Source organism: Anser cygnoides, chromosome 10, assembly GCF_040182565.1.
Source record: "Anser cygnoides isolate HZ-2024a breed goose chromosome 10, Taihu_goose_T2T_genome, whole genome shotgun sequence".
In the NCBI taxonomy this organism is placed as follows: domain Eukaryota; kingdom Metazoa; phylum Chordata; class Aves; order Anseriformes; family Anatidae; genus Anser; species Anser cygnoides.
Genome location: NC_089882.1, coordinates 18,453,999 through 18,473,815, shown reverse-complemented (window position 1 = coordinate 18,473,815; position 19,817 = coordinate 18,453,999). Strand labels below are relative to the sequence as shown.

At 52.3% G+C, this 19,817-nt stretch overlaps 1 protein-coding gene across 6 annotated transcripts in view; it reads right to left on the bottom strand.

The window, feature by feature from the left end:
• Positions 1 to 19,817, bottom strand: part of BSN (bassoon presynaptic cytomatrix protein) — a 75,123-nt gene that overhangs the window by 37,252 nt on the left and 18,054 nt on the right. For all 6 annotated transcript variants that reach the window (XM_067003288.1, XM_067003289.1, XM_067003290.1 and 3 more), the window contains one exon: positions 1,399 to 2,196. In XM_067003288.1, the coding sequence (XP_066859389.1) occupies positions 1,399 to 2,196 (798 nt within the window). The remainder of the gene's footprint in view (positions 1 to 1,398; positions 2,197 to 19,817) is intronic.

Genomic DNA, 19,817 nt, shown 5'->3' with positions numbered 1-19,817 from the left:
GGAACGGAGCCAAGATTAGCAATCCTACTTCTGGCCATTTGAAATTCCCATTAACTTTTCCACATGCTGATGGTGTTGGTTGTGTGTCTTGCTGGCTGCTAGATGCAGCACTTCCAGGAGCAAGCCACGGGCACCCTCTCATAAGGGTCTTGAATCACCTGTAGAGGAGGAGGTGAGGGTCTAGACTTCAGACAAGGCCTTCTCCAAGGGTCTGTAAGATCTCCCTCCCTCCTGCCAAAGGGGGAGGTATGGGAACACCTGCGCCAGTTGCACCATGCTCCTATAGAGCTGAGGCAGCTAGGAGATGGTTAAGGTTCCTTTCGGGGGCTTTGGAAGATGCTCTGGGCGGGCACCACAATTCAGAGACTTCCCGGACCACAGCTGGTGGGACTGGATGGCCCTCAGCCCACCTCGGCCTCCTCCTCCTCCTCTCCCCGCACTCCACCCCAGCGGGCTGCACAGCACCCAGCTGCTCGCGTCCGAACAGCGCCGTGCACAGCCTGTTCCCTCACACCGTACGCAGACACCACAGAGCAGGGGATCTGGAGAGGGCAGCAAACTCCAACGGGCCAGCGTGTGTCCTCAGCTGGCTTGAAACCCTCTTGTTGGGTCCCAGACCGCTTCCCTCGTGCCCTCACCATCTGGGGCAGGACATCCACTGCCAAGCTCCGCCTGGCCGAGACATCCACCTGCAGCACCAGGAGGAGGACACTCCCTGGTGAGCGGCTTTTGTTTCCTTACCCTGGCCCCTGACTCCTTGAATACCTACAGGGAGCGGAAAGCATTGCTGGGGGTGCCCCGAGCAGCGACCACCCCTCGCTCTGCTCCTCACGTGAGATCGGTATAAAATCCGTACATTTTTGTGAAATCCTCGCTGCAGACCGGTGAAGATTTACCAGGGGATCCAGAGCCTGTTTGCAGCAAGTCCCTTCCACCCTCACAAACCAAACCGGCCCAGTCCTGGCACCGACACGGTGCCGGCTGCAGCCTCCCACATTCCCTGGGCTTTTCTCCCAGCAGCCGTCCCCTCACGATTTTCAGGGCTCTTTTCCCGTGGAGCCTTCTCCCTTGCCTCCACGTGACCATCCGCACCCAACTTTTGGGATTGCCATCCCCACCGCCCTCCAGCGCCTCCTGCCTCACGGTGCCTTGTCTCCTCACCGCTTCGGGTCACGGGAAGCACACAAAGAACACGGGACATTGCTATACACCCGGCACTGCTTTCACTGTGAGGAGATCTGAGCTTTGCATGCACCTCTGGCATTTGCTTCTGCCCCCAGGAGGCTGCTCGCAGGCCGGGGCTTCATACAGCAGGGACCAGCCTCTGATGGGAAACGCATTGTATTTTCCCCATTTTAAGTGACAAGAGAGCGATGAAAGCCCTGCGAGCCCCCTTACCTCCACCAGATGAGGCGTCGGGTTGAAGCCACACATGTTGCACACCTGCTGCCGGCAGGTCGTGCAGGCGTTGTAGTTGGGGGGCTCGCCGGAGCCCACGTTGATCTCCGCCTTGCAGAGGGGGCACAAGACCCTGGCTTTCGGCACTTCCTTTGGCTTAACGCCCGGCTCCGGTTTGCCTGCTTTGGCAGCCGGCGCAGCCCCAGCCCGGCTCTGCGCCCCCAGGGCTTTGGGACCAGCTTCCTTGCTGGCGTCACTGAAGACGATTTTTGGAGGCACTTTGCCAGAAGACTGCTGACTTGGAGCGGGGGCCTCTGGCTGAACAGACATGAGCGTGCTCGCCTGGGTCAGGAGGGAAGCTCCGAAGCCGAAGAGCTTCCCCGTGAGCCCCTCCTGGGGTTGTTCAGGAGCCCCAGCACCAGGGGCGGGGGGTTTGGGGTCTCCCACCGCCTTTCTCTGCTCAGAGGAGGAAGGTTTTGCTTGATGGTGCTGCGGGGAGGACCTTGCCGCTTCCTGAGGAGCGGCGGCTTTTGGCTGGCCATGCTGCTCCCTCTGCGGTGCAGCCGTCTGTGGTTTCTGGGTCTCAGGCAGTGGGGCAGCGGTGGTGGCACCAGGACGGGCGCTTGTCTGGGTGGGTGCCGGGGTCTTCTCCTGGCCCGCCGGGAGCTTGGCTGGGGAGTGGGACGGAGACGGCGACGGGGAGTGCAGCTGCTGCTGGCTTTTGGAGCGTGGGGCAGTGGTCATGTCCATCCCCAACGCCCTCTGCATCTGGCAGTTCAGGCACAACCATTCCTTCACCTGTGGGGCAAGAAGAGGACACGGGGCGGTGAGCGACCGTCAGCAAGCAGGGCGCGGCCAGCACGTGCACCACCAGGTCATGGCTAACGAGCTCTGTAAGCAAAATCCTATGTAGCTAAGTTATCACTCTCCCCCCCAAAAAACAAACAAACAAGCAAACATTTCAGCACTGTGTTCTTCGCACAAGTGTCTTGCAGTCACGGGGAACAGACCCCATCTGTCACAGGTACCTACAGCATAACAGGCATGTGCTGAAGCAGGCTTTAATTAGCTTTGTTTTGCTTCCAAGGCTTCTGCTGCAAAGCTCTTGCTAGCTATAAGGCTTTCGTCCCCCCAGCTCTCTCCTGGTGGAAGAGGGCTCTGGATGCGGGTGCAGAAGCTGGAGGGAGAAGGTCCTGGAAGCCCACTTCTTCTCTTGGTTGGGGCCTCCCTAACCCCATGAAACCTCCTCCCAAGCCTGTGCCCTTCAAGGCAAGCGAATGGCATCTACAAGCAGTCCAGAAAACAGCCAGGGCCACCTCCGGGGTGAGCACAGGACCTGCAGAAGGTCCAGGGATACCGGGGGCAGAAGGAGCAGCTTCTCCACAATGCATCAGCTCCTCTGGGTGGGCACAACACCGGCGTGGGAGTGAGAGGTTAATTCCCACTCTTACAAGGACAAGTCAGAGGATGCAAATGAAAAACGTAGTGCTCCCTGGCTAAGTGGAGATAAATGAAAGACTTCCCCCCCTTGAGAGACGTTCCCTGTGACACACTAATGTCTGAATTAAGTTAATTAAAGAGGCCGTATGAAAGCTGCGAGCCTTCTAATATGAGGAATCCCCGGGATGCTCTGCAGCTATGCAAATATTAACGTATAGCACAGGATAACCAGGTCTGCTTGCAGAAGATTTCCCCAAGAAAAGCAAAGCACGGGGCCAAAAAGAACCAGAGCGTTCTCCAACTCTGCTCCATCTTCCGTCCCTGGGTCTCCAAAGCTCCTTCCCACACCCTACAGAAGCGGTCACACATCAGCTCCAAGCTCTTCTCACTCTGCCATGCCCACTGCTTGCTGAGCTCCCGTGCCCCAAACCCTGTCACTTCTGCTCACCCTGTCCGCCCTCCAGACCCTCAGCAGTGTGACCACGTGCAAGGGGTGCTGCCTGCTGCCCAAACCACCACCCGACGTGAGCCACCCCAACCGCATCCTCCCCATTTAGCTACATCGCAAGGGGCTGTTACAGCCACTGATATTTATTAGACTTTATAACTTCTTGTGGTTTTGCGATCACTGTTCTGAGCCACAAACTGAAGATGTGCAGAACTCCTCACATTATTTTTGCGTTCTTGTCCCTCGGCGTTTTTCCCCGCTGCGCTATTTCAGGAGAGCGGCTCCTGAACTCCCATCAGCTTTGCGTGCTATCCCCATCAGCTCTGATTAAGGGAGAACCAATCCTTTCTATTCAGGTTCTCTCTCCCCCACAAAGTTCCCAGTATCTAAGAAATGCAAATCTTCCCTCTCTGCGTAATCTTCTTATCCACACTTTAAGACCCTAGGGCTAGGTAGTGGGGAAAGAGCAGATCTCCACCGTGCAGAAGTGCTCCCTGACACCAGGAGGTCCCCCCGTCTCCTGATGGCCACAAAAGCAGAGTATGGGTCAGGGACAAGCCACCAGGACAGTCCTGAGCTCAGAGGCTTGGGAACAATGGGATAATTGAAGCTTTTTCCACTTAAACCTGGTTCATGTGCATGCCTACAAGCTCACTTGCATGTGTACATGCATACAATCAATGGTGCTTTGCAACCAAGACAGGAAAAAAAAAAGTGTTCCAATCAGACAGAAGTGACCAGATAGTTACCAGTGTTTCAGCGAGCACATGCTGTGGAATACCGAGGAGAAAACTCGAGGGGATACAGCGGTGTGGTGGGCTCCCCGTGTGAATGTCTGAGACGTGACTTCACGTGGGGCTACCGCACTGCCTGGCCAGCCTCTCTGCGACGTGTGGCCTATGCAGATCAAAGACAATTGAAAGGATCCTGGAAGAGTGAAGGTTGGTAACCCAACCCCTGAAAGTCTTGATTTGGCGGAGTACTGGGTGATTAAGACTCAAACATATGAAATGATGGGCGACTCAGGTGGCTTGCATCACCTTCCTCTGCATGCTAACCTTCTTGCCCGCCGACCAACCACGGAGGAGTGGAAGATGCACAGGAAACACGACAGAAACAGAGGCAGGAATATGGAAAGAAGTTTTCCTACTACTTCTACATTAGTGCCAACAGTCTGGGTAAGCAGCAAAACGAAAACACCCATCAAGGAGAAGAGGAAAACCTAAAAAGATCGAAAACTCAAGGTCCAGCTCCCATCGCTGGAATGCTGAAGTCACCATTACACTCTGAAATACCAAGAAGCAAAGTTATGCTTCCGTGAACAGCCTCGGACTGGATGTGCAGAGCATGCTAGTCTCCTTCAGCTGACAAAATTTGACTGCAGAAATACTGAAAAATTCAAAGAAAATTGGAGTGCAAAATGATGATTCTGAAACAGAACCAATCCCTCAATAGGGAGTGAATGAGGCTGGCTAGAAGGGAAGGCGACTGCTGTGCAAAAAAAAAAAGGCACAATTGGAAATATAAAATCAAAAATTATCAGAGCTCAGCACACCAATATCAACTGATGGAAACAAGAAGCTGTGAAGTACGTAAACCGTATGAAAACACAGGAACTTCATGAAAAAGTCTGTTGGGGAGCAGCAGAAAAGATTTATCACGTGCATCATGGACAGAGGCTACCCGAGGAAGGACACAGGTCCATTACTGGATGCAGAAGGTAACGCTGCTAATGAGAAAGATACGGTGGAAGTGCGATAATTACTGCTGGTAAACATTTGGAAAGAAGCAGGATAATACTCATCTCAAGGATGAAGCATTTCCAACTTATTAGCAATTGAGACTAACATTCAACAACATCTACCAGCGCTAAGGATATTTAAATTTGGCAGATCTGAATAATTTTGCATCCAAAAGATCTGAGAGAGCTAAGAAAACTGCTGCATGCTGATGTTAAAGTGCACTGAGGGAATTTTAGAAGACTGCATGTCTTCTGCTTAAACACCGAGGCAGCAAGGGTATGACCTGAACAGGCCAGCCAGCCATCTAAGACAGAAAGATGACACTGGAGTCATGCAGCAGAGAACTGAAGGGCAAGCATATATGCCAGTCAACGTGGTTTTAGGGAAAATAGGTCATGGAAAGCAAACCTGATTTTATTCTCTGCTAAGAATGCAGATTTGGTATTAGTAATGAATGGAAGCAATATACATGATGTCCAAAAGGTGTTTTAACCTCATAATAAGTGACATGCTGACAAAAAAAAAAAAAGCCCTATAAAATACTGAATATGCCAAATGGATTTCAGAGTAGTTACCTGGCAGACCTGGAGGACAACAAGGGCTTACTACTGCTTAGGTGCCTCTCTAGTAGGGTCCTGATCTCACTGTGGCAATATCACCACATCACAGAGTTCGGTATAGCAATAAATATGGATGCAGCCGAGTCTCTGCTTCCTGCAAACCCGAGCTGGCTCCATGCGGTGGCACGAAGCTGGAGGTGGGAATATGGAGGTGGCTCAGCCTCTGCTTCCAGCACCAAGGGAGCCGTTCCAGAACCGTGAACGGTTCAACACCGACATTTAAAAAACATTAGTACAACTCTGCAAAAGATATAGACCGGATCTGTAAAAGCAATTTTAGGAGAAAATGTCTGAAATGAGAGAATTAAAGAGGTTGATCTTTTTAGTTTATCAAAGAGAAGATTAAGAAGTGACTTGATTACGACAGAGCTGCACATTCAGAGGAAACAATATCAGGTACTAAAAGGTTCTTAATTAGGCATAAAAAGGCATAAAAAGAACTAATGACTGGAAATGGAAGCCAAATATATTAAGCATCATTTTTAACAGCAGATGTTTCTAGCCATTAAAGCAAATTATACACATGCTGTTGGGCTCGGTACAAGGCTCATGGAGGTAAAACTTATAAGGCCTTTCATCTCTAGGGGATTTAGTGCCCAAACTCATCTCGCCAGCTTTGAAAGTTTGAACCACCCAGTGCGACGGGATGCACGGGGGGGCCAAATCCTGACCCTCTGCAGGTGGGCTCGGTACAGGAGAGCGGTGCTTTGCAGAGGTACACAGGGAGGGCCAACATGCGGCCCTGTGTACTGCGGTTCACCAGTCCCTCTAGAACAACGCCCAGGAAGCCGCCCAACTAAAAGCGACTTGATACGAAACGATGACGGAGATGGCTTGTTGAGCTCGTGGGATTTTCGCCGTTATTCTACCACCACCTCTTTTAGGCAGTTATGCGGAGACGGCCTGCCCCCTGGATCTGTTAGCAGGAGAGGCTGGTGATGCGCAGGTTGTTTGGATCTCCTGAGGCAAGACAACACGGCCGTGAAGGCCTCCTAAGCACAGTGCTCGGCCTTCACAGTGGGCAAGAGCTTTAAAGTGAGCTGCAAACAGAAAGGCTTCAAGCAAACGCCCATGATCTCTTTGAGCCAAAATTTAGGACCATAATGAAGAATAATTCCATCTTTACCACAGATTGGCTATTCGGGACCGTTTGGAGGTGATGCAGAAGGCTGTCCTACTGGACAAGCGGACGAGGACAGGAGAGCATTAGATGACTATTTGAGATTTGGGAGACTTGGTGGCTCCTGACCAGCTCTGCCCATTCACACCTCCCCGCAGCCACAGCTCTCCATACAGGAGGCCATTGGGCACGTCAGGAGCACAGTTACTTGTCTGAAAGGGTTATTTTAGGCTGGCACCAGCAGCTTCCATGTGATCTCAAGTAAGAGGTCCCATGCCGGTTGGCCACTTTGAACAGGACAGGGAGAGACACAGCCTGCCCTCCTTTCCTGGCATGAGAAAACTGGGTGCACAGCCAGCTGAAAAACGGGACAAGTTCATTGTCAAGCAAAGGAAAGGAACGTGGGTTTGCTCCAAGTTGTCCAAAATGTGTATTTAACATTCTACAAATTTGGAAATCTTGGAAAAACGCATTTGGGAACCACAAGACAGCAAGCCTCTGGAAGGAGTTTTCCAACTCCAGGCCTCCAGGAGCCCCAGCTCACAAAGCCGACCCCCAGCAGATGTGCCTGAAGACCATGGTCCCATCTCCCTCGCCACCTTTCCTGGGCACCAGAACCTCCAGAGCCAGGGTGGTATAAAAATAGCCAAAGCTGTAATTTGGTAACGAAGGTACTGCGTTAATCGCCCTGAGGGGAGGCTCAGTGCCAGGGATCACTGACTGGGTGAAGAAGGGGTTCATCAATGGGTGCTACTGGCTGTCCCGGAGGAACACTGCAGCATCCCAGCCTCTTCCTGGAGCTGAAGAGCTGCCAGGGACATGCCTTGAGTGTCCTCACACGCCTTCAGCTCATCAGCTTAGCCTGCAGCTGAAGAACCACCATCTAAAGAAATCAGCGAGTCAGCGAAACGTCCCTTCCTTGCAATGCCTCCCGGATCAGCTCTGGAGGAGCTCTCCAGGGGCACGTCTTACATTTTGTAGCATCGCACCAAAATCTGCCAGAGCTATGCGCCGTGCAATTAAAGGAACAGCCTGATCCAAGAGAACAGGCAACACTACACGACAGCCTCCAGCTGGGGGGGGGGAGCAGCAAGCTACGGCGGGGGGCTGGGGGTGCTGCAGGGCAGGCAGAAGGTGGGAATTGCAGGGGGAGAGCAGCGAAAGCTCAGCAAAGCCTGGAAGAGCTCCTGACAAGCGAGAAAAGCTAATGGTACCACACAGAGAAGGCTTCCCGCACCATCTCAGGCTGGCTGGTGGAGAGCACAACAAATACAAATATATACATTGTTCTGAAGATTTTGCCCATTTCTCCTGTAGCAGCACAGGGACAGCTTACCCCAGAGCTCACCTATTCACAGCAGGGCAAGCAGCTCTCACTGTTTGGATCGGTGCACAACCTGCACACAAGTGAGACAAGAGCCCTGCAAAACACCCCCTGGGAGGCTGCAACGTGGAGCACCAGCCAGGGTCCCACCTAGGGGAGCAGGCACGAAGGAGAAGAGAGCAGCAGGGGACAAGGTCTCTGCAGGCTCCCCTGCAGCATGGCTGGAGCCGATGGCTGTCCCAGCGTGGCCTCAAGATGGGCCAAAACGCATGCCAGCTCCACGCCAGTACACACAGGGACGTGGGCTGAAGTTTCCTGGTCAAGATGTAAAGCATGCTTGCACAAGGACGCAGCGCTCCGGAAGGACCGTGCAATTAGGGGTGTTCAGGCACTTAACTGGCAAGGGGATCGCTCAGCGAGGCACTTCTGAAAACAGCCACCTTATGCTCAGCTTTCTCTTCAAAGATATCAAAACAAATAAAATCCACTCCTCGGCACTTCTGTCCAGAAGGGGAAGCCACAGAAGCCCTCGGTAATCATTGTGCTAGCGCTTGCCAGGAAATAATCAACCCGTGCTGGCGAGCAGGAACAAACCCCCAAAACTCATCTCCTTCACTGCAAACAACAGATGGGAAATTGCATTTGTCCAGAGAACCAAGCTGCAGAGTAAGACAGCGCCATTTCACCCTATTAGTCATTTATTAACCAATTTTCCCCTAAGAAAGCCTCTTTCTCTAGTTAGCACCCCCCAAACTAATTGAGAGCGAGTCTTCTCCCGCTGCTTTCAAAACGACCAGGAACCACAAACGGGTGCCATCTCTTCTGCGCACAGCAGAGGAAAAGGCAGCAGAGTGCATGCAATGTGCTCCTGCGGGGAGATTGCTGCCGGGATACAGGCAGGGCAGGAAAAAGGCTGCTGGAGACCTTGCATGTGTGCATCACAGCGCACCCCTCTGTCCCCGGGGCGGCCGCCCCTGCCCGTGCACAACAGGATCTGCACGCCCTCCTTCCACACACCACACAAAGATTAAGCGAAACATAAATTAAAAAAATAAATAAAAATAAAAAATCACCGAACAGCTTTGCAACTAACCTTGACCTGCCGTCACAGGCAGGGTGGTGCTCCCCCTGCCAGGTCCCCATCGCCAGTGCGCTGAGGGAGCCGCTGCCTCCTGGGTGAAGGCAAGAAACCCATGCCCCGGTCGGGGTTAACGGGTGGCAGAGCCCTTTCTGTAGCCAGACCCTACACTCTGATCCTGCCGGGGTGCCCCCAGCCTCTCCTCCCTGGTCACGGGGCCCCCGTCACAGCACGATGCTGCCCAGCCCTGCACGCCTGCAGTGCCACGGCCCTGGGCAAAGGGACAAGCCCTTCCACTTCATTAGCGAATGTTTCTTGTGCGATTTGCTGCCTCACTAGCTCCTGTTTAGACAGCCTTTGTTCTCCTTCCGTGGGAGCACATGAAAGGTTCGGACGCACAGATGTGCTCGGAGGACGCTTTCCTCCACACGTGCTCACGGGGAGCTGCGCAGAGCTTTCCCCCCAGGGTTTCACCTCGTGAGCTTGCAGCATGGACGTGCTTTAAGTGCAGCTCCAAGCCCCGCAGCTGCAGGGCCTCGACACGAGCCCTCGCACTCCTGGGAAGCCTAATGGATTGCTTTGCCTCATTTTGCTGCTGCTCCGGTACCCTGCGGCGACGCATCCCAACATCGGGAGCCTCTGGGGCCCTGAGACTTCTTTGACTTCTACAGAACTAAAATAGCAACCTAGGAAGAGCGAGGGGCCTGGTGTCAGTGCCCAGAGCACGGGTTTCCTTGGGCACGAAGGGGAAAGCTGGCAGCCGAGCCCATGCAGCAGCATGATTCCCCCCCGTTGCAACGCACAGGGGTTGCTCTCGATACGCAGCCTGAAAGCAGATTAACTTAAAAGCAGCCCGCTTTCCTGTCGGTAGTGCGGAACAAACCCTCATTCATTTGCTGCACGGCTCCGCGTGGCTGCTCCGAGCAGGCCCTGTTGCAGCCTTGCCACGAGTTTTTGGTTCCTCTGGGGATGCTCCTCAACAAGCACAGCACCTGGAGGCCGCACCTGCAGTGCAGGGAACGAACCCAATGAGCCTGAGTACCTCAAGGTCCTTTTAGGCGTCAAGTTTTGCCCCGTCTACAGATGTCACACAATTGATTTTGCTGTTTTGCTCATTACAAACCGGGTGGGACATAATTTTTTTAAAATGATACAGATAATCCTGGGTGCTGACATAAATAGTACAAAATATTTTCAGAGAGAGCCACAGAACAGCCATTTCTGCCTCCCATCCTCTCCAGACTGAAGCAGCCAAGTTATGCCTCGTTTGTCCCGGTCCAATGAACTTTTTTTTTTTTTGGAGAAAACCAACTGGAATGAACAGCTTGGGCAAGGGAACAAACTGGAGTGGACCAATGCAGCAAAGCAGAATGCATTCTGTCTTTTTATTGCTATGGATTAAATATGTAACGGATGCTCTTGCAGAATGTAAGGCCTGAAGACAGACAAGCCATTGCACAACCTTTTTACATACCTAAACAGAGTTAATTACTCAATTATTCCAGATAAACCTAAGTTCCCTGCCATGAATAATTCTCAATCTAGCCAGCCACAGGACTGGTGAGGCACAGATCTATGGCCGTAGCAAAGAAGATGCAAGCTGATGCAATGGCCCTGAGACACCCCAAAGCTGCCATGACCTGACCTTCGTTAAGAAGTCCTGACGCAACCGTCACCCTGCAAGAGTTCCTCAGGGTAGGGGATGACTTGGGGTGAAAAGGTTCATCCCACAACTCAAATTTAAAAAAAAAAAAAAAAAAAGGCAACTCCTGCTATTAAGCACTGGCCAAAGGAGCAACAGCATGAGCTGCCCCCAGCTGAAATCACTCACACTGAAAATCACCGAAATTGCCTGAAATCACTCCCACAGCCTGTGCCATTGTTTGGATTTTCACGCTGCTCAGCAGATGCAGGTATCGAACAAAGTAGACAGCCACAGAGCGAGGCAGGACTGGGTCACGTCCCCTCCTGTCCCCAGGTGCCAAATTTGGTCCTTACACTTCCCAGCAGTCGTGGGTTTACTGGGTGGGCACTAGAAGGGGGAATATCGGGGCTTTAGCTTAACCATCCTGACTGTTAGCGAGCAGTCCCAACACGTTAACCTAAAACTTCTTGCAGTTTAAGTCTGCTACTTGCTGTCCCCTTCCCCAGAGGACAGAACTGCAGCCTGGGACTGGCGGTTCCCCACTGGGTGCATTTGTCTGGAGGAGCCATCCATGCACCAAGGCCACGAGGCAGTGACGGGCACCTCCTCGCTGCAGAACGGGGTCCTGGTGTCTCCAGGGCATCCCCTTAGGCACAGCTCATGGCCACGTGTGCCTCCAGGTCCTGCTTGCAGTGGGAACAGCCTTTCTACAGCAGGGTTGCTATTCCTGTCCCAACGTACCCAGACACAGTGTGCTAGTGATCACCTGCTAAGTAAAAACCACACCATTTCTAACACAAAAATCTGCAAAGAATTAGAAGTGAACAGATACCTGTAAAGCCACGCCGCTGTTAATTGTATTTTCCTAGCTGTTAAATACTCCTCTAAAAAGGGGGTGCTTAACTGCAAGCCCGTCTACAACAGCAATCACCCTTTCTTCAAGGAAAAAAAAAATACTAACACATGCAAATGCAAAGCAAGATTAAAACGGGTCTTTCAAATCAAGATTTTTTTTTTTTGCGTGCCATGGAGGCCTAAATCAAAAGACCCCAAAAAGTTGCACAAACTCTTCATCAGAAAGCACCCTGCTATGTCCTACTAGCTTTGTTCTGCTCAGAGGACAGGCCAAGTCCTTGGTTACAGAACCAGAAACTTCTACAGAAGAGAAAAATGTAAAATAAAAATTGCTCGGTTAAAAAAATTACACCCCGGAAGCAAAACTTTCCTCTTTCCGGTCACTCTTCTCCCACTGCTTCAGGGTGGGTGCCCAGCAGAGCCAGCCTGGACCACGGCCCTCAGCACCGGCACGTTGCATCCTCTCGTTTGGGAGGAGAGCAGAGAGCTGCTCCAGCTGGGGGTCCTGCAGACGGCATGCAGGAGCTGAGAGGAACCAGCATCCAACAGAAGCTCAAATTAACTTGTCAGGACAAGAGGAAAAATAAAAAAAGCTTCCCTTACTTGCTGATTTCTGATGAAAACATCGCACCTGTGACAGCCACCTCCAGACAGCTGTCCCTTCTTCTGCCAGTGCAGTGCTGTAAAGGTGCGCAGGACCAATGACCTAAATGTTTCCTACTCCAGCCCAAGAGCTCAGTGCAGCACCTTTGGGTGCTAAACACGCTCAGTGCCTCCATCAGCACTGCCACCATGGCCAGAACGGGCATGGGACTGGTGTATACCTTGTGCAAGCTGAGCACTGTGTCCGTTCCGACTAAACGGAGATAAAGACGAGCAAACTGCATCGACCCAGCTGACTTCATCCCCCCTTTGATTTGCTCCAAGCTCCAAACGCCAACGAGGAACCACTTCTGGAGAGAAGCACCAAGTGCTGTCCCAGTACCACAGCTTCGAGCAGAGTTAGCTTGGGTTTAAGCGCCAGCTGTCGGGGCTCTGATCCGCAGCGTGCTTTTCAGACGTGACGGCAACAGCAAGCACCGCTCTCTGCATCCTGCAGCGCTGCCCCACCGCCGTGCGCCCCAGCCTCCAGCCCGGCGGCACGGGAGCTGCGGGGACAGCGAGCGGCCGGACCCAGGCTGCAAACGAGGGACGGAGCGGTGAGGGGGAAGCAGCAGCATGGAGAGCATTTTGCACCCAAACCAACGCCGCCTTCCATGTGCCCGCCTGTTCGGGCACCGTCGCCTCCCGGTGCTTTGTGCAGCGAGGAAGTGGCGGCAGAGCAGGGGGACACGGATGGTGGCTGGAGGAGGCGGGGGCTCCGAGTGATGGTGCTGGAGACCTCCCGAGGGCACCTCCTTCAAAACCGTCGGATCCCGGCACTTGTCACCAGGGACATACTCCCAGCACCTGCACAGAGGGTCACTTCAACGCGACCCCAGCCTCAACTAGAATTTAACACCCAGGGTTACCTATGGAAAACAATACTTCAGAAGTGCCTGCAGATCTTTCTTCCTAACTCAATAGGACAATAAGCATTGTCTGCTGAGAGCAAGTAACGGCATCCCAGAAGCCACTCAGAAGACAGATGGCAGCAGCGGCGTGCCGGTTTGGTGGTATTTTTCAAAGAGCTCTCAAATACGAAAGCCACAATCATATCATCTGGAAAATTAATATGGCAGGTCAGAACATAAGGTAGAGTTTGTAAAACCGAATTTCAGCGCATTAGCTGCTCCTGTGTTTGCATGCCAAGCTCCACCAAGCACCAGGGATAGCTGCTTTTCCCCAGGCCTGACAGGCTTTGCAGCAGGGAGAGCACGCGCTGCTCATCGTGGGCAGAACGGACGCAGGCGTGCTCAAGGACAAGCCTCTCCCCACAATAAGCGTGTTCATGATTGCTGAGGAATCCAGAGACTCAGGTAATTCAACTCTTTGCCAGCTCCCCAGGGTACCTCGTCACAGAGCACTAGTTTTTAGCAAGACCTTCCCACTGGACCCGTGCTGTATCTGCTGGGCGCCGCGCTCTGCTCAAGACCTTTACAGCACAGTGCAGCACCTTCCTGGAGGGCAGGAGCAACGTGAGGTGTCCCCAAGGACAGAAAGACCTGGTGGCATGCCGGAGAGCGCAGGAGGGACCGAGCAGAACAGATGCGTGGACCACAGCCGTGCTTATGCTGGTTTGGGAGGAGCTATGGCCCCGAGGAGCTGCAGCCACATCTCCTCCCAGCCCTGCTTGCGGCAGTTCAGCACCTGCAGCTCCCCCCTCCCACGTCTTCATGCACTGGTGTACTGCACCAGGCAAAAACCTATTAAACCAACACCCCCCTGGGTGCTCCCGTTTGTTAGCACCAAGCCCAGCCACGGCCCCACGCTGCAGAGCGGCGCAGCCAACCTCTTGCAGTGATATACGTGCACACCTGTAGGTTTGCATCCTTTCCAGGGGACATTTGCTGAGCCCACACATCTTGCAAAGCTGGGTTCCGTGCAACGACAAGCTCTTTTGCTCTTTGGGGACAGGGCTTCAAATAGCTGCTTGCTTGCGGCAATTAAACGGGAAGAGCGCTGCCGCCGACTCCGAGAGCAGGCTGTGCTGTGACTGATGCAAACGCCGTCTGTAGCGCTCTGATAAGGACAGCGGATGATTCACAATAATCCAGACTTTGCTAAACGCATGAGCCCAAGCCTTTGTGCTTCTCCTTCCTTGTACCAGGAATACGGTGTGTCACGCTCAGCAGAGGGGCGCGGGGCACCAAAACTCCCTTCCCGCAGGACCGATGCGTGCGCCTGTCCCCTTCCAGCCTCCCCTGGCAGCAAGGAGCCGGCCGGCCCAGCCCCAGGGCTGCAGGCAGGAGGACGAGCAGGCAGCTGGAGGGAGCAGAAGGTCAGCACTGGGCCTGCTTCCCATCCTGGGGGAGTTCCAACAGATATTTCGTGCCCAAATTAAGCCCACCGGTGCTGGGTGCTGCCTCGCCTTCGCGCTCCGGCACCCAGCCACGCACCTGGAACTGGCCCTGGGGTGCCTGGGAAGATGCCCGGGGGTGTCACAGGCAGAAACGAGCTCCCGGAGCCAGCAGAGCGCTGCCTTCCCCCAGCACCCACCCCCGGCTGTCGTAGCGCCGTGCTGCATCCCTGCCTTAACTCGTTTCGACACACATTTAATCCCACAGACCTGCTGCATGGTCTATTCCGATCCCATTAAGACCACATTTCCCTCTCTACATTTTCCTACTGAGCCATTGCAACAACTTCGCTTTGATTTCCCTCAGAGAAAAAAAAGCCAAGCCAACGCACAGCATATTTACAAGGCGAACCAAATCCAGAGCTGAAAAAAATCCCACCCTTCGGCTGTCCTCGATCAAAAGGTTTGCAGTCTAGATAAGACCCCGTTTCAATCAGAGCTCAATTAACCAGTTTTCATAGTCCAATTAGCACCACACCCCTCCGGTAAGCGCTGCCCAGGGGCAAAGCCTCACGTTATGTCTCCGAGGCTGGAGGCAAGAGCCACGAGCAAGGCTCCGTGAGCTTAAATTCCAGCTGCGAGGAACACCTCGGCAGGCGCGACCTGCTGTTGTGATGCCTGCAGACACCTTGCTGCTAGCACAGGGCTATTTTCGGAAATTCCTGATGCTTTCACGCTACCTAAATCCACTTTTAGCCTGTAAGCACCAAAATGCAGCCGTGCCCCAGCAAGAGGCGGGGGGGTGGTTAGGAAGAAGCAAGCTCGGAAAACCAAGCCGGGTTTCTGGTGTGAGGAGCCCACACGGCTCTATAAATAACGACGGCCATCGGCTAAAATTCAGGTCAAAAGAGATGCTGCTGGGCAGCACCCGACACCCTCAGTGCTGGCGGAAGCCCCGGCAGCAGGAGTTAGGTGGGCTGCAGCTCCTCCTGCGACTGGTCTCATCCCACACAGGGACATCCCGGGAGAACAGGAAGAAAAATAAAAACAAAAAAAAAACACACAGCAAAGCTTGAAAACCCGGGGGAGCTGCTGGCGCTGCCCCTAGCAGCACCCTCTCTGCTGTGCAGAATGCAGCTGCCCATCGTCCCGCTGGGTTTCTCCTTACAAAGCCCAGTGAAGGAGGGAAGCACGTCCCCAGGCAGCTTCCCTTTCCTTTTAACGCCAAAGGGGTACGCTGGGACCTGCTGTCGGCTCGTCGGAAGCGGCACCATGAGCAACGCCAGCCCCATTAGTCACCGGCCACCGGTTGGCCAAGCTGCTCGTGGCATTTTCTTTGAGTGGATTTCTCATTATTGGAACCGTCTATGCAGAGAGGAGCGAGAGGCAGAACACGGGAAGGAACAGCCACGATTACTCATGAGCTTTTTTTTGTTGGCTCCGGCTTGGACGGCAATCCATCGAGCAGGCACCGCGCGCGCCGCTGCAGACAGCCCGCAGAAGCCCCTGCTCAGCCTGCAGCAGTGGCTGCAGAGGCAAACAAGTCATTTATATTTAGAAAGCCTCAGCAAGTGCAAGTCTGCCGCTCTCCAGCTTCAGACCAGCTGCTCTATTCAGTGCTAGCTGCCCCAATAAAAAAAGGGAGAGCATAAATAAATAAATAAAAAGTGCAGCTAGGAGGTGACGGCAGCACCTCACTGCGACGCGGCAGACACGGGATGAAGTGGGGACTGGCATGCTCGGCGCACAGATAAGGGGATTAAGAGGTGAAGGTCATCAGCAAGGAAGGGAATACGTGCACACAACCTGTTGGTCCAGGGAGAGAGATTCAGGAGTCCTATCAATATTTTCACACCAAAAAAAAAAAAAAAGCATTATTCCCTGCAATCACATTCAGAGCTGGCTGAAGCGGTGCGAAAGCAAACAGCCTACTCAGGATCAAGCTAGCGTGTCTCTCCTTCTACCCAACCTGACCCAGTGGAAAATTTCTCCTGGATCTGCAAAGCAACAGCAACGACAGATTGATTTTTCTGGCTTTTCCTTCTTCGTGATGTAGCTACTTCAGAAGCCATCCCAAAACGCGGGACTTGACCCAGCGCCGTGTGCCTTGCCAGCTGCAGGGCGCGATGCCACCACGCCCGCACGCTGGAGGCAGCACCGTTTGGGCACGACGGCACCTTCACCTGCCAAAAAAACGCCGGGTGCAGCAATCGGCTTTAGGAAGAGCAGCACACGAGCACCTTGACGATTCCTGTGGCTTTCAGCCTTCATTTTCTTTCTTTGTGAAGCGATTAGCTGAACCAACACAGCTGCTGCCTCCTCCCAGCACAGGCAGCTCGGGAGCCACCGAGAGCTTCTCCTCCGCGGCAGGAAGCCAGCCGCCGCGCTCCTCGTCCTCCTGACCAGAGCTGGGGTTTGACAAAGGAAGAAATCTGGTGAAGGCCACGCACGTATAAACATGCTCCTTTCGCTCAGGGGGAAAAAAAAAATAATCAAAATCTACTGAGTGCATTTGAATACTTCTGAAACTGCGTCTGATGAACCCGATTTTAAACTGAAAAAAAGCACAACAGAAACATAAGGAAGAATGCAAAGATTCCCTACGATCCTAAAACAGTCCCAAGCAAACCTATTAGATGTGAGCATCATTTCAACACAAATTAAAGCACGTATTGTAATGCTGTGCCACTGCTCTTGATTAAAATCAAAACCTGTTTTTTAAAAAAAAAACAAACAACTATCATTTAGGATGGGGAGGAAATGAATTAAAAGCAACCTAAAAAATAAAATTAAGACAATACTGAAGAAATTCATTTCCCAAATTAGCAATGTGTTATGACACTTCAAACCCCACAAGGAGCAGATAGGATGCCTGCCTCCTCATTATACCAAACAGAGCAAATCCAATCAGATGAACATGCTGCAGGATCAGGCAGAAGTCAAAAGGAACAGCATTACAAAGCATAAGATGGAGAAAAAAGATTTTCTAAACCTATTGTACTAGCTTGAAACCCAGCTATTCGCTCACAGAGGAGATGGCAGCAGTACCAGGGCGGTCCTGCAGAACAGCCTGACAAAAAAAAATAAATCCTCAAAGCCAGAGGAAAATTAGGAAAAGTTTCAACGAGAAATTAAAAAATCCTAGCAGAGCATTAGGACTGCAAGGCTGCACTATTTCATACATGGGAGTACGAGTAAACTGATAAATTTTACCACATTATTTCGTTACTTCTTCACATTTCACTTCCAGTCTTTAACGATGCTCTAGTAGCTCCCTGCTTCAAATTTCCCCAGGCTTAAAATAACCACCTAGGGAAGAGCACTGACCTTCAGAAAAATTAGTGAATGAATGGGAAAACTCGCACACCAGCACGCGACAGAATTGAGAACTACGACAGCAGTTATTTTGAGCAAGAATCTGATTATCTGCATGTAAAACTCCAAGCGACACAGAGAGGGGACAGGAACGTCTGTTTCCCCAGCCCCGCGAGACAAGATGAGCTGATGCTCAAAGAAACTCAAAGACAACAAACAAGAAACCAAACAGGGATATCTTTGCTCAGCAAGCAGGCAGCTCGAGACACGCCGCTGCAAGACGCCAAGAGGCCAGCTGCTCAGTAACGATATAAACGCATGACTTGCCTTTAAAATAAAATGATCATCAAGCCATATGAAAAAAATAATGAAATAAAAGTGTTTTCAAAAAAACGTGCATCCTTTGGAGCATAAAGTGTCACCTAATTGCAGGGTTCAGGTGTTTTGCTAGGGGTACAGTGAGCCCTTGTCTGAGACATCTGCTTTAGAAGTGACAGGATGGAGCCTGACAGACTGCAGCTCCCACACACTAACCCTGCTGTTATTTCTTTACGTGTGGGCATACATGTATTTGATATATATTAAGAGACATGCCAAGCTTATACAAACACCTTATTTCAAGACCTTGTGGCTCCCACAAGGGTTTCAGAAACCGCTACCCGTGGCTGCATCACGCCAAGCGAGCGGCGGAGCTCTCATCTCACCATACTTGTGGTTTCTGGCAGGCCACAGATTGTGCAGAAGAGGATGTACTGCATAAAACAGTTTTTGTTGTCTTGGTTTCGGTTTTCTTAGAAAATTTGACATTTCTGATGATTTAGTCCTGCTTATGAGCCTTGAAAGCAGAAAGAGAAGTTAGAAGGATGTATCTACCCCAGCCAGAGTAGAGATGTGAACTATTCCTGCGAAAATGTATTTACTTGTAAGCAAACACAACTGGAAAATATAACCACAGGAAATCACATCATTAGAAATGATCACATCACCGTGCACCAACCTTGCTGCACCTGCAGGGCTTAAGGGATCAGACTGGATATAGGAAGAAGTTTTGTACCGAGGACAGGCAAGCCGTGCAGCGGGCTCAGTCGCCATCCTTGGAAGTGTTTGAGACCCAACCGGATAAAACCCTGAGCTACCTCACTCGATCTCTGCTTTGAGCAGAAGTCGGATGAGATGACCTCTGGAGGTGAGGGATGCTCAGGAGCTGCTGCAATGACCCACCCTGGGGAGGGCTCCCGGCTCCCCAGTACCACCGAGCTCCTGGTGCCCACCTCGAGCTGCGTGGTAGGGGGTACATGTGGCACTGACCCCAAAAACTCAGACAACAGCAGTGGTTTTAGCAGAGGTATGGATTTCAGAGCTGCTCCAGGCAAACGGCTACACCTGTCCATGTCCCATCCCTGTGCTGAAACACCCTGGCTTGCCTCTGGCTCGCTCTGTTCTCTGTGGCTTTTCCCCAAATCCCTGCATTATGGAAGGGATCTTCAGAAGTTGCCTGGACGTGGTCCTGGGCAACCTGCTCTGGGTATCCCTGCTTGATAGGGGACAGGGGGTAGGATCAGATGGACCCAGAGGTCCCCACCGGCCTCAGCCATTCTGCAACTGCGATAACTTGACTCCTATCACCAAGGGATACAGCAGCCGTGTAAACCTGCAAGCTGCCTCCCTTTCGCCCTTTTCAATGCCACCAGATTGCTGCAGGCAATGTGGTCCTTTCTGTGTCACTGTGTGATAGCAGCAGAAGTAATAATGGAAGTAAGGAAAGCAAGTGACCCCAGGCCGCAGCTGCTGTCCCCCCAGCAGCCAGTCCCTTGAAGAGGACGACAAAGCAAACACCTCCGCTGGACAACCCTTGGGTTGTGCTAATTGTGGTGAAGCTCTTGGGGCACCCACA